General features: G+C 49.6%; 4 protein-coding genes across 4 annotated transcripts; 1 reads left to right on the plus strand and 3 right to left on the minus strand.

The window, feature by feature from the left end:
• Nucleotides 1-801: 801 nt before the first annotated feature.
• On the minus strand, nucleotides 802-1,425 carry APUU_50578A (uncharacterized protein; the record flags this gene model as incomplete). The annotated part of the gene is made up of 1 exon (XM_041705590.1): nucleotides 802-1,425. The coding sequence occupies one exon, from the start codon at nucleotides 1,423-1,425 to the stop codon at nucleotides 802-804; it is 624 nt and encodes a 207-aa protein (XP_041558061.1).
• A 1,105-nt stretch (nucleotides 1,426-2,530) lies between these two features.
• cch1 (calcium channel protein CCH1) lies at nucleotides 2,531-8,952 on the minus strand (the record flags this gene model as incomplete). The annotated part of the gene is made up of 4 exons (XM_041705591.1): nucleotides 2,531-3,445; nucleotides 3,496-4,938; nucleotides 4,999-7,341; nucleotides 7,402-8,952. 4 exons carry the CDS (start codon nucleotides 8,950-8,952, stop codon nucleotides 2,531-2,533), a joined length of 6,252 nt encoding a protein of 2,083 aa, XP_041558062.1.
• Nucleotides 8,953-9,746: 794 nt separating this feature from the next.
• On the minus strand, nucleotides 9,747-11,133 carry APUU_50580A (uncharacterized protein; the record flags this gene model as incomplete). The annotated part of the gene is made up of 3 exons (XM_041705592.1): nucleotides 9,747-10,293; nucleotides 10,463-11,013; nucleotides 11,083-11,133. The coding sequence occupies 3 exons, from the start codon at nucleotides 11,131-11,133 to the stop codon at nucleotides 9,747-9,749; spliced, it is 1,149 nt and encodes a 382-aa protein (XP_041558063.1).
• Nucleotides 11,134-11,593: 460 nt separating this feature from the next.
• On the plus strand, nucleotides 11,594-12,541 carry APUU_50581S (60S ribosomal protein eL6; the record flags this gene model as incomplete). Its single annotated transcript, XM_041705593.1, has 3 exons — nucleotides 11,594-11,701; nucleotides 11,958-12,293; nucleotides 12,389-12,541. 3 exons carry the CDS (start codon nucleotides 11,594-11,596, stop codon nucleotides 12,539-12,541), a joined length of 597 nt encoding a protein of 198 aa, XP_041558064.1.
• Between the last annotated feature and the right edge of the window lie 710 nt (nucleotides 12,542-13,251).

The following is a 13,251-nucleotide window of genomic DNA, read 5'->3' on the forward strand; positions in this document are numbered from 1 at the left end:
CAGAGCGGCTTGACTTGGACCCTGGAGTTTTTACTACAGCGGGCTTTCCCTCATCTTCCTTTGCTTCAAAGCAGCGGACCTCTTTCCTTATCTCTCACATGGCATACCAGGTCAGGCGTTTCCTTCCAGTTTCCTATGCTCCATTCCATTTTTTTACTCATGTACTCTTTGTTTTATTCGGAAGCAATACGATACCCCCCCGCCCCGTCTTTTCTAGTTTGCTGTTCATACTGCAGATATGCATCTTCCTCAATTTACATAACAACAGCCAATAGTGAAATCCATGGCAGTCTGTCCAATCGCGCATACGGTACTAAAAATGTATGATAGAACAAGTCTCGCCGGTTCTTCCGTTGTAATATAGTTAAGAATAATTTTAAGTAGTACTGTTGTTTAGTTATCTAGGATAGGTGCCCATCTAACATCATCCTGTGGGGATATGGAAAAAAACTACACAAGCACTCGTTTAAGCACCTTGTTTCACTTGCTGTTGTTTGTGTTTCATTTCATGTTCAAGTTAATATTGACTGCATTGACAAAAAGATTCACTGCGGAAATAGATAGATCCATCCAGACATATATTAACGCATCCAGCCGAGATCATCGATCAGTATATACTTTCAACTTTATAGATTTGAGGGATAACTGTTCTGCCGCAGACCGTGACAGGTATGTAAATGCCCTTACACACCCTGACCCTAAGGGAAAAGCCTGATGAAGCAGTTCAGAAGTGGTCCATGGCCAGATAGAAGCGAGAAAGAAAAAGGGAAAAAAAGATAACCGAAAGAAAAGAGTCGTCATTTACCCGCTCCCTTCCATCACTTCAAATATCCCACCCATAACAAACTTCGGTTGGGAGAGCCGTACTCTATCCAGGCCCTCCTGTGAGCCAGATGACAGCCGACCATGATCTCGGCAATCATGGACCGGAAGCCGGGTCTGTGAGGTATGTAACTGCATCTGGGTATTAATCCCGACGGTATCTAGATCCACGGGGCGCGGTTCTAGAAGATCAAGGCCCTGTCTCTCGATTGTATTGAGACTAGCTCGTGAGCGCTCTTGTCTGAGGGCTGTATCGATATTTGAAGGGCGGCGACGTAGGATAATTCCTGTGCCATGGTTGTGGTTGTAGCTGGGGCTGGAGGGGTTGAGTTTATCGGATATTGAGCGGGGGTTGCGGATATGGTGAAGAGAAGTTGGTGATAAAGATGGAGAGGTCGGTGATGAGGAAAGTGTTGGGCTAGAGCTTGTTATTGTGGATGTAGAGCTGAGTGGACTGGTCGGAGCTGAAGTTGTAGAACAATAATACTCTTTGAAGTTGTAGGGATGGTTGTTGTTATTGTTGGCAGTGTCCTCCTCGGGGCGGGGTTGGAATGAAGTGTATAGGAGCGAAAGACTCGGGGCGGAAGCCTGGCTTGGACGCATTTTGGGAGAAAATGACGCAGAGACTTGAGTTTCTTTGTGGTTTGGTGGGCTGTCCCGGGTTGCTGGATAGATCACAATATATGTTGGAGAGGTATCGCAATCGTTAAGAGCCGACCCCGCATATATTTGAACTGATGCGACGGGCTCCAGATATCAGAAGGCAGAAGATAACAAAGTCCGGAGAAGATGGTCAGAGATGTTCTGCAGGAGAAGTAAGATGACGGAGATGAAACTCGGAGTATATGGCGGACTGGAGTTGAAACAAGGAAGCGTGTCGTGTCAGATTGTCCAGGGTCAGATCCAACGCTTCGGACAGGCGCCAGCGTAGCAGATTAAATCCAGAAAGGTGGCGACCCGCAAGTAGGAATCTTGGGGTTTTAAGAACGCCCTGTTTGGGACAAGGGTTCGAAAGGCACGGATTAAGTATCTATGAACGACTCACTTTCGGCAAGGCACGCGCGATCTAGGAGAAAGTAGTCCGGCGCCAGGGAGGAGGGGGGAACGGGAAAAAGGGCTTCCATGAGAGCGATGCAACAATATAAATTGTAGCAAGAATGTGGAGCGATGGATTTGTATGAAAACAGCGATAAAAACCTGACAGCTGGGGAGAGGAAGGAAGCTGGAAAGTGTTGCAGATGATGAAGACGGGAGGGGCCATGGTCACTTTTGAAGGCAGCTTCCGCATTCGGTAGTCGCCTTCACACACAGACTCGGCCAGCACAGACAATTCTACCACGCAAGGGGCCAACTTAAAGATACGAACGTCAGAGGCAGTATTTTCAGCGGTACGAGGATTCTCTAGATAAGCACGCCAGTACGCCATTGCTATGCATTCCAGCCAAATATTCACAAACGCACTTAAAAGTCGCAAAGCAAAACGGACGGCGTAAACATAAACATCTGCAAGCATAGACAAATATAGAGCAAGAAACGAAATGCACGGACGGTCTTGAGCCTTGGGGCTGTATAATCGCAGCCAAAAAAAATGTCATGTAGTTTACAGCATAAAAACAGCCAAGTAAATATGTATAGTATCGTGCTCTCGATTACTCGTCGAGAGCTCTGGGTATCATCATGCTTCGTTTCATCTCACTTCAGCGGTCCATCATGTTTCGTCCCCTGATCTACGCCGCTGCGTGAAACTGCGTCGGATACTCTCGCCCCAGGCGGAATCGCCGAATGACTGCATCACGTCCGACACAGTCATCGCACTATTGTGTCGCGAATGTTCGGATGTTGCAGAGGTTCCCCCGCCAGGTGTGGCAGGAGGATCATACGAACTTGTTGTGTGCGCTCTTTCCCGGCCAGGGGATAGGGAGATGCTAATATTAGACCACTCCGACGGTGAGCTGGCTTCGGAATTCAATCGGCCTCCCACGTTAGTGTCAATCCGAGGAAGCTGTGACGGACCAGCTTGTCCTCGGCCCGGCGATGACGGGGAGAGCATCGACGGCTCCATCCCACTTGGGCCAGCTTCCCGCGGCGTCTCGTGGGGCTGCTGGTTATACTGCGATTCATCATCCACATAGATCTCAGGGACATTGAATTGGGGCACAAAGGTCATCCGAGCAGATCGTTTATGGTCAACCTTTCTTCGGAATTCCCGAGCAGCGTTGAGAGTCTTGAAGAAATCAATCACCGTGTTACGACGGACCGCCTCCTCCACGCGCTGCAACTTTGCGCGGCGCCGTAAGAACTCTTCAAGTCTGAGGCTCTTGCTGTCACTGATCACATTGTAGTGCGCGAGGATCATAAGCAAGGAGTCGAATGAAATGCCATGCACCAGATCAGCAGACACCAAGACCTCTTCGTAAAGTTGGTTGAGTCGCTGCCGCCGTTCCCGCACGGTGTTGACTGGGATTTTGCGGATGATCCTAGCCAGCTTGTCCAAGTCAACACCTTCGAAGACTCTCCGATGCGCAAGGAGTGAGTCGCGCTTGTCGACTTTACATTCATCTAGAATGCGTGGAACCATGAAATCCCCCTGGTATATGCGCACTTCGAATTTGCCGGTAAGTTCCTGTCACTCGTTAGCTCGATTCTGAGGGAAAGATGGGTTGGTCGGCATACCCTTAATAGTCGTGGGAACTGTTCCTTAGTTATATAGCCGGTGCCATCAGGGTCGTATTCGGCCCATGCCTGTTTGAAACGGCGGAGCTCTTCCCGGCTAATCACGTAGAGGCCACTACTTCGTTGGTAGACATAGGAGAAGCTCTCAAAAATAAGAGAGACAAAAAGGGAAACGAAGATATACATGCTGATGATATTCCATGATATGAACAGCGCTCGTGCCCAAGGCTTGCTTCCGCAGTCGTTCTGGGACATGTCATCACTGTTATCGGCACAGAACGGCGGTTCCATCTGCGCAAAGTCCTCCATAAGTTCGTTCCATCCCTCGCCGCAACTCGTACGGAAAAGCAAGATCAGGGCTCTTGGAATATCTCGGAAGTTTGTGTTTCCGGTTACGCTTTCGCCGCCGAACTTCGTCATACCGAAAGCCTGGTTCATTGCAATTGCGTAAACAAGGAACAGCACAAACCAGGTTGCTAACAGGTTCCCAATGGATGTTAAACTAGCCGCGGCCGTTTTGAACAATTGATCGAGCTGATTGTTGCGGGGAATAAGTAGCAATGTAATGGCGACAAGGCATAGTTTGCTCAGCACCATAACTGCTTGCTCTTCCTGGGGCTTCAATGCGAAGTTCAAGATTGCCGTAATCATAGTGGCAGGAACAACAAGCAAAGCGTAAAGATCCCACGAGCTTCTACTGAACCGGTGCCAGCCCAGTCCAGCCAGTCGCACGATGACGTTCCCGAGATAGAAAAAGTTGAACACGAAAAATAAACTGTCTCGAATCGTGTCCCAAGTAGGATTCTCATGGTAATACTCAAGTATCAGCAGGAGGAGGTGCAACACAAGAATGACGGTCACGCAATTCGCCCAGGGGCCATGCTTCTTGTAGGCGACTCGATAAGCCCACTGTCTCCAGGTCGTAGATTTCTCGGTAGACCTCCGCTTGGAGGGCGAAACTTGCTTGAGTAGCTTCTTCAATTCAAGCCAAGATCGCTGCTCGGCGGTCAAGAAAGCAACTCCAGTTTGCTCCGTGTAGTTACGCATGAACACAGACACAAACAGAGTCAAGACAAAGACAGCACCGAGCAAATTGAACACAATGAAAAACAGCCCGTTTTCGGGAGCCGCAGATTCCCGTGGTTGTTCGCCAACCCCTGTAACGCTCATCGCGCTTGTCTGAACGTCCGTCCACCCTTCCTGGGAAACAATCTGGAAGAGAATGAAGAGCGAATGTCCGAAATTGTCAAAGTCATAGTAAGGGTTCGATGCAACTCGGGGTGCCAGAACATCCCAATTGAATGGTGAACTCATAAATTCGCCAACGCAGCCATCTAAATTTCCCTGAAATTCGTCGTCATTGCATTTCACCATTTGTCCACGGAACAGTGTAACACCGTAGATCGCGAACGGGATCAGAAAACTCATCGAGACCGAGGCAGCCTTAAGCGGATGTCAGTACAAAAGCATTTACAAAATGGGAGTTAGGGGGGAGGTTCGTACGGCAATAACTTTCCATCCTCCAAGGATTATGACCGAATGAAAGGTGTTTTTAGCACTGTCGCTGAAGTTAAGCAACCTCAGCGCCCTCAGTGCTTTGAATGCCCCGATGGCCCTAGAGGTGGCTTTCTCTTCTCTCAAAGAATTCACGACGCTGACCCAAAGAGTGACCAAGACAATTCCGTCGATGAAGCCCCATGATGAACGCAAGTACGCATTGGGCGTCCAGAAAAACCCATCCGCAACCACCTTAATTATTGCTTCTATGGTAAACAAGATAGCAAACCCAAGGTCGGTCCATATGAACCAGTTTCTACCCGAATCCAAGTATTTCCACTGGTAGATAGGCGTGGTGATGCAAGCGAGGATAACCATCGCGACAATAGCAGCATAAACGAAGCCAGAGAAGGCATACCACAGAGGCCTGTACGGTTCGACCCCCTCCACGCGCTGGACTCCACGGCCCGGACCTACAATTCTTTGACACATCCTTCGAACCGGGTTATCCGGCTTAAATAAGAACAAGGATGTGTTGTAGTTCGGATGTTCTATCAGGTAGTCCTTTTGCGCTTGCTTTCTCTTCTTTTCTGCCCAGACCACCTCTTGGGCCATTTTTTGGGGGTCCAGTTCTTCGTAGCCCCGTGGAATCTTCAATCTTGTGTAAAACGGGTTAGGCTCTCGCCGTATGATTGTTCTCGAAATCGTTTCCCAGGCGCGTGACAATACTCCGGGTGGCTCTATGAGCCCTTCCCCGGCAGTTGCGCTTCGTTCCAACGAAGGCTGATCCCGATGCTCGTTCTCGGATGACATCTCCTCTTCGAGAAACTCGCGTACAACCGCGTCCTTCATGAGCATATCCACCGCCGCCGGGCCATGGTCCAGCGGGTCCCTATAGCGAGATGAACCCCTTCCTAGTTGGAAAATTTTCGAAAGTGACAGGTTTCCTTGAGATGCACCATTGATCTGTTTCTGTTCCAAAAAGGCTCGGACTTGGTGAAGGCGCTTTTCGTCCTCGGATACGTCAAAGCTCTCCTGGATGACCGCAATGAACATATTAAGAATAATAAAATTGGCCAAAATGAACCATAAAATCAAGAACGTCGCTGAAATCCACGAAGTGCCGTATTCATGCGAGTGAGAGACAACCGAGTAAAGCGTTTCGGTCCAATTCTCGCTGCTCAAAATCCGATACATTCCGATAAACGAGTTGTAGATATTATCAAATTTAATCTCATCATCAGATCTCTCATCAATCTGACCGCGGAAGAGCTGTGTCGCGAATATGGATGCAAGGAATGTCATCAGGAACACGAAGAGAATCAAGTTAATTAAACCGCTGGCGTTGCGGAAAACGAGCATAATCAGATTCCTCGTGACGGAAAACGCTAGGACAACGCGATAAACTCGGAGGATCTGAAAAAGGGTGAGGACCTCATACGGCCGTCCCGAGTATCTGATAGCGGGGATTTGAATAACGCTGGTGATGATAGCAAGCGCCAAATCGAACCAGTTACGGCGGCTGAGATGGAACTTCCGCCAGTCTGTGATGAACCGCAGTATAATCTCACCGAGCAAAACAAGTGTGACAACAATCTCGTTAGTGTTGATAAAATCCTCCGTTTGCCCGCTCCGGTCGTTGTTCCTCATAGCCTGGACAACAAGGTCATAGATTATGATGACAATCCAGAACCAGTATGTCCAGTTGTATAAGCGCTTCAATGCACTGGTTTTCCGCGACGACTCATCCTCCTCGTTATCTGCCTCGACCTTCTGAGATGCGAAAGCACTGCGCTTGCTTTCTTCACGAATAACCTGGAATGAGTGAGTAATGACCGCGACCAACAAGTTTACCAGCCATAAACTCAGTATTATAAATCCGCTGACAAAGAAAAGCGCTGATACGAGGTAATCGCTGTCGGTTGTGTAATAAAGTAGATCTGTGAAGGTATTTGAGCTCATTATCACAAACACAAGCTCGAGTGAATTCGCGATGTTATCGAAACTCAAAGTCCCACTATAAGGGTTGTCGCCTTCAACGCACTGGGAACCCTTAGGGCAAATATATCCTTTTGGGTTGCCAAAGCTAGGGTTGCCGTCAGATTTGATCCAAGACATCAAGCTGCCGTTTAGTGCCATATAGCCACCGCAAAATTGGACATGGTCGTCCGGATCATTCATAGTGAAATCTTCCACGCCATATGGGGAACCATCCCAAACACACGTTCTTCGAAAACTTGATTTGAAGCTTTGAATGCCTACAATTGCAAACAAGAGCCAAAAGAACCCTATCAGAAAAGCAACGTGGACCAGCAAGGGAGCAGCCTTCTTCAAGCTTCGAAGAATAATCTACAGTATTGCAGTCAGTTATCAGATATACCCAGACACGCCAAACGTTTAGAAACATACCGAGGTCCCGCTGGTCAACGCTAGGAGACGTAGAATCCGAAGACAGCTGAGCATCCGGAAGACATAAAGCCGATGTGCATTATCTGCTCCCCCTAAGGCAAGCGCAAAACTCACCCAGTAGGCAACCACCGCGACAAAATCTAGTCGGTTGAAAGAATGCCGGAGAAAAGCGCGGTGCGCAAGTCTGATGCGGCGTTTTTGGAGAGGATCATCAGCCAGCTGCTGCTCCATCTGGTTTAACCCGCCTGTGAATGTTCGTAAAATTGAAGCTTGCTGGGGCTCTGGCTGCACTGATGCTTTCTTGGTCGAAAATTGCCGTTGTGGCGTGATAAGATTTTTCCCTTTCTCTAACAGTGCATTACCAAGTCCTTTTGACCGATCTATTGTGCTGTACTCGACTGGGTTGAAAAAGAACCCAGAAACTAGGATTTTAGCAACAAGTTCAATGGTGTAGATGATGAAAATCACGATGTAGAGATAGTCCATAATACCCCTGGCACCCCAGATCGATGAGATATCGAAATCCGATTTCGCAGATTCAATGGTTAATAGGATCGTCTGAATAACGATGACGACCAGGACGAAAGGTTCTGTAAACGGATGAACGAGAATATCGCACAACCAAGTCCTAATTGCATTATCTGGACCAAGTATGCCAAGCGCCTTACCCCTCAAGGGATTGCTCAGTCCTCGCCATGCCTTGTTCGTTGATTTCTCCCTAGAGATTCCTTCACTTAACGAGGCCGTCGACGGCGCATCGTGGGCATAATCCGGAAGGGAGGGAAGGGCTGGCGGTGCCTCCATGCGTGAACTTTTATGGGATTCCCTCGAGAGCGACTGTTCCACCACCTCCGGTTCATTACTCAAGTTCACGACACGTTGGGAGACGGTCTTCACCATCGAACTTGCACGCTGCAGCGCCGACCCGGAAACCGAAGGGGATAGCGAACGGCCGCCGTCTCTCGAGACGCTCTCCCCGCGACGTCTCCCACTGTAGCCGGCCTCAACATTGTGCAGGTCATCTCCCAAACGTGGTCCCATGTGGCCATTTTCAAATCGAACGGAGGGTGTATTCGATCGATCGCGCGAACCGCTGGTGCGGGGGGTGGCGGATGCGCCGCTAATATGTTGCATATTAGCGGCACTTGTCAATGGAGCGGTATCGCCGTATGGTTCGGAGGAATGAGGGTGCTCGACTTCGTTAGAGCCGAAACTATGTGAGTGTTCATCGTCCCCATCAGGTCCTAATGAATCTCGACTGTGTCCTCCAAATGAAGTCGCTATCGCAAATGCCCCGATCTCTGAGGTGGAGAATTGACTCGCGTCCTCGGTAGAGAGCGAATGCGTGGCATGGCTTCCATATTCAACCGGTGAATCGTTCGTTAATCGTTCATACGTCCGTCCTCTTTCGGTCAACGAGCGACCAGAAAATAGCCGGCTTCCCAGTCGTCCTGTTCGTTCCTGGTGGTCGGAGAGATCCTGTAAGGGGATTGAGTGGTGGGTGAAATCATTCTGGTCGTTAGAGCCGCGGTCATGGCTATTCGACGCCATGGTGGGCAAAATCGATTCACCAGCCGAGCACAGGCATCGCAAGCTGCGGCGATGGCACGGTAATCGAGAACGGGGTTCAATATGTTGTACGGAGTCGCAAAAAAATGAGAAATAACACGCACAGTCGCAGTCGGACGTCTGGCGCGGCCAAGGAAGCGGGAGCGGGATAAAGACAAGTAGAAGGGGCAGCGAAAGAAACACGAAAAGAAAGTAGGTCAGTAAAACGAAGGCAACGATTGTGAGAATTCGCGCAGCTGAGGTGTCTTCTCCGGATTCCCGCGATCGTCTAGTCTTGAGCCAGGAGCGGCCAAAACGGGGCGGTTGGCGGGATGTTGACTCTGTATGGCCGGGTGTCTCCTCGAGCGGCGGTGATCCGCCGCCCAGACCACTAAGGCTGTCTTTCGCCCTTGCCCGTGCAGGCTGTGATTTCTATTCTTAATTCTCCGGCATCTTTCGGCAGATAAATACAATATATAAGAATAGAGGGCATGCATCTAACGATTTTAGCTGGTTTTCATTCAGATTATTTGGATATTCTTCTCTATTCCGTCTCTACCATAAATAAGTGGATGACGGGACCCAAACCTCTGCCCTACGGCCAGGAACGCAAAGACCGCCTTGCCTTTTCGTCTGCTTCAAACAGTGCTGCCTGCAGTATGGCCCCGCCAGCCCTAAAAATAACAATGTACAGCACCGTCGGCCTTTTGTCACCAAGAGCAACAATAAAATAGCGGGGAATTATCTACAGGCTCATCAAATACAAAGGACGGAATAGACCCAGAATATCAAATCAATCAGTCGGTCTCCATGGGATTTCCTTCAGTCCCGTTCCGAACATGATCCCGAACGCCTTGGATGAATGCCTTCATTGCATCACCACCCCCAAGCGGAACGCCCCCTCGACGCATGAATCCTCCGTTTGCGACTGGTATCTTCAGAGCTTCGCTAATGCTAGGTAGCCCTCCGTCCCTGATGGCCACAGTCAAGCTTGCAAGACTCTGGGTGAACTGGGGGGAGTGTAAAACTCTCCTCAGGATGTTCCTTTTTTGCGAGAGATTGAGAGCGCTGAGAACCTCCTGTGCAGTTTCGGAGCCGCGTTGAGCAGCAGGTAGATCCTCCATCTGAAACGCCAGAATGAGTAACTCTTGGGGTAAAAACTTCAAGAGGTTGTCAACCCTTTCGATATCCAGAGTCTCCAAGAAGGGCAGTGTAGTCGATGGAGGCAAAAGATCTTGCAATGTAGTGAACGGTTGTTCAGCTTGCTGGGACTGGTTCCCTCCCAGCGATTGTAAGAAGTCCTGTACCACAGCTGAAGGATTGGAGGCACCACGAGTCCTGTCACTGTCAGGGGATTGCCAGAGTCAGTTTACATTCTTCGAGTAGAAATGAATGATAAAAAAAGTCAAAAAAAAATCATATTGTCAAGGGCAGGTCTACCCCCACGGCACAAAGCTCGAACGGAAGACATGATACCCGAAAAACAGAACGTCGTGATATGTACCTAACTTACGCTCTTCCACCATCTGCTCCACCCTCCCTCGATTCCTGTCCTTCCTCTCTCACATCCCCACCAGTTGCATCCGGTCCTGCACCACCGCCGCTACCTCCGTGGTTATGGCTTGGGTCATGGTCCACGCCTTCAACATCCTCCATTGTCTCATCATCATCGCCATTGCCTCTGGGGATAGCCGCAATCTCGCTTTCTACATCTATTTCGTCGCCTTGCAACAGCTTGTTGACAATCCATCCAAGCTTAAGGTCCCTCGCGCTCCAGAAAGAGGGATCGTCTTCATCATGTTGGGACTTGGATTGAAGCCAGAAGAGATATCGCTGGGAGCTTGACGAGAACTTGAGGACGTAGATTCGGCCGTTCGTAGGCTTTCCATCGGGGCGGTAAGGAGTAAATGTGCCGTCGGAAGGAACCATTACCAAGTCCAATTCAGGTTCTGTGTGAGGAACGGTTCGAGGGCGCCAGCAGAAATGAATGAGCTCGTCTTCGGAATAGAGGTAAAGGTACCCCGGCGTCTGCTGAGGCTTGACTTGGACGTTTTCTGACTGGGTCTAGCGCGTTGAACCTAGTCAGTACTACAAACGTCGCCAGATCTCACTTTCCATTTGGGCAACACTCACCTCGAGGTCACAGGTACCCGCTTTGAATGTGATGATCGGCGTTATCGACATTTTGAGGGAGGAGCAAATAGAAACGTAGGTGAGGAAGTAAAGGTATCTGTCAGTTTTCACTTAGTGCTGAAGCCCTAAGCCAGCTCTAGTGGTGAGATGGTCGTGGTTGAAGAAACAAGCTTGGGAGATACGTCAGTTTCGGAAGCTCCAAGTCCACTGGAGTCGCACGCTCTGTGTTTTGGGGTCGGGGAAGCTCAAGGCAAACTACGGTTGTGGTCGGAGCCGTAGCCCGTACTTGATGCCTCAGGCGCAAGGTGGCAATTCCCTGTCCACCGTATCAGTAAGCCCAAATCGGCACTAGCGCCTTTCGGTTAACTGATAGGGCTTGCGTTCCCACAAACCTCACCACTCCGCCTTTGGACAGTGAGTTGCCCGTCACACACCAATTCCAACAACCACCCGCCGTCGACAACCACCCCCCTACTTTCTTTTCAGGTCTTCTTCGTCATCAGCAGCCAAAATGTCGGACGTTGGCACGACGAAGCAGTTTGGAAAGGCCCAGAGGCTTGTGCCGTCCCAGAAGGCCCAGAAATGGTACCCTGTTGATGACGAGCTGCAGCCCAAGAAAGTCAGTACACCCCGTACAAAACGAATACAAATGTCGGAAAGAACGGAGGATGCGGTTTCATATGGATGAATGCGACAGTTGCGCAGGGTCAAATGAACTCGGCGACAAATTGGCAGGACCGGCATAAAATCGACAGACCATGAGTTTATATTGAAACCGCATCCTCCGGGATTTCATGACAAGAATGATACACACATATGTGAATGTTATGGGTTCAGGCTTCTGACATGGTTTTTTTTTTTGCTTTGTTCAACAGGTCCGCAAGACTGTTCGTCCCACCAAGGTTCGCGAAAGCCTTCAGCCCGGTACTATCCTCATCCTCCTTGCCGGTCGCTTCCGTGGCAAGCGCGTCATTCTCCTCAAGCACCTTGACCAGGGTGTCCTCCTCGTCACCGGTCCCTTCAAGATCAACGGTGTTCCCCTCCGACGGGTGAACGCTCGCTACGTGATCGCCACCAGCAAGCGCGTGGACATCGGCAGCGTTGACAGCCAGACCGTCGAGAAGGTCTCCGCCCCCGGCTACTTCACCAAGGAGAAGAAGAACGAGAAGAAGACTGAGGAGGCTTTCTTCAAGCAGGGAGAGAAGCCCGAGGTACGTTCCGAACAAAAAACAAAAAGAGCCATTCACCTAGGCTCTATGAACATCCAGTCTCCAGATCAGACAACTAACGTATTTTCTATGAACAGAAGAAGAAGGTTGCCAGCGCCCGTGCTAGCGACCAGAAGGCTATCGACCAGTCCATCTTGGCCAGCGTCAAGAAGGAGAACTTCCTCGGCAGCTACCTCGCTGCCTCCTTCAGCCTCCGAAACGGCGACAAGCCCCACGAAATGAAGTGGTAGATGTGTGCGACGCGGCGGCCGCGGGTTCGGTAGTTCTTGTGGAGGAATTATGTGAGGGGCGGCTAGATGCAAATTGGCGCTTCCCCGCACGGGGAGGAGCAATTATCGCAGCGCAGGAGGAACGGCTGATGAAATGTGTAACTCGATTCGAAGGATCCGTTTTAGCTTGGGGACCACGGCAAATCCGGAAGACTCCGAGTCGATTATGTGTATATTTTCGCAGACAGGTTTCTCCCAGCGTGGCTGGTTTGCACCATGTCTAATGAGCCGTGTGAGCAGAAAAGAAAAGAAAAAAATTCATGATCACCTTTTCCAGCTGTTACGTGTCTTCTCTAAAAGAGGGCTGGGAGTTATTACATGTTTAGTATGATACTCTTATTTTCTCAATCTCTAGGTCAATTTCCAAGTTTAGATGGAAGTTCTAGAATCAGGATTCGAATTCTGTTAAGTTGTTCCTCTCCTCTTAACTGTATATTTTCTACTTGCAGCTTTCTTTCTACATACTCCCGTCCCAACGCGAAACTTCATATCCTCACCCAACTACCTAGCAGTGATAATGTCTTCTATCCATATTCAAGTATTACATATCGGCCCAAACGCAACATAATTCTGATTCCACTAGGCACTAAGTGAGACCATTCGCCTCCCTATTATACAATAACATAGAACAAAGGGAACCCCAGACTCCTCCAACGCCACCAAACTAAACA

Source organism: Aspergillus puulaauensis, chromosome 5 (assembly GCF_016861865.1).
Source record: "Aspergillus puulaauensis MK2 DNA, chromosome 5, nearly complete sequence".
Classification (NCBI taxonomy): domain Eukaryota; kingdom Fungi; phylum Ascomycota; class Eurotiomycetes; order Eurotiales; family Aspergillaceae; genus Aspergillus; species Aspergillus puulaauensis.